The sequence below is a fragment of the Cicer arietinum genome, chromosome 8, assembly GCF_000331145.2.
Source record: "Cicer arietinum cultivar CDC Frontier isolate Library 1 chromosome 8, Cicar.CDCFrontier_v2.0, whole genome shotgun sequence".
Taxonomy (NCBI): Eukaryota; Viridiplantae; Streptophyta; class Magnoliopsida; order Fabales; family Fabaceae; genus Cicer; species Cicer arietinum.
The window spans coordinates 4751946-4752628 of NC_021167.2; the positions used below are offsets into that span (position 1 = coordinate 4751946).

The window sequence follows — 683 nt, forward strand, 5'->3', positions numbered from 1 at the left end:
AGCATTACGTATTTGTATGCTAACAATTACTACACATTGCCACAAAATAGTACCACGATGGCACGATTTATCTACCTTGCTGTACAGTACAATAAGATATAACTAGTCATATATAGCAAGCCAAGCCATGAGTGACTCCAGCGCCAACTCCCCAACGACAAGCCGCCATATTACACACAGCTCAGCTGAGTACATCATAACTAAGTCCGTCAATCAAATACAAAAGCTAAAATGGGGATTATTGACTTTAATTTTTTTTTAAACTGTGAGTATTAATCTAAAGTAAATATAATAATTAAAAAGTAATATATCTGATCTTAATTTAAGTTAAAATTGATCAGATACATAATTTTTTAATTATATTTTTGATTAATATAATAAAGTATGGAACGGCCCACGGGCTACGCCTCAAAGGCGAAAGGTGTTTCAAGCAGGTCATATGGAGCCCACAAAACATCCAATGGGCAAGGACGGTTAGCATCAAGCCTGGCCCACGGCTTACCTTTCCCACTCCAATGCAAAAGACTCACCGGGCCTGGATGCAAGTCCCTACAAAGCCCGCGAAAATTATCACCACCAAGCCCGTGCTGATTCCACCGGTGATCAACCGGAACTATTTTACCGGCGAAAACAAGCAAAAACGGCGGCAACGAACCAAGCTCATAGATCCTCATTCTCTTCTG

At 40.1% G+C, this 683-nt stretch overlaps 1 protein-coding gene across 1 annotated transcript in view; it reads right to left on the bottom strand.

The window, feature by feature from the left end:
- Positions 1 to 401: 401 nt before the first annotated feature.
- LOC101488491 (probable galacturonosyltransferase-like 1) overlaps positions 402 to 683 on the bottom strand; it is a 1375-nt gene continuing 1093 nt past the window's right edge. The window contains exon 2 of the mRNA XM_012719032.3: positions 402 to 680. Coding sequence (XP_012574486.2) covers positions 402 to 680 — 279 coding nt within the window. The remainder of the gene's footprint in view (positions 681 to 683) is intronic.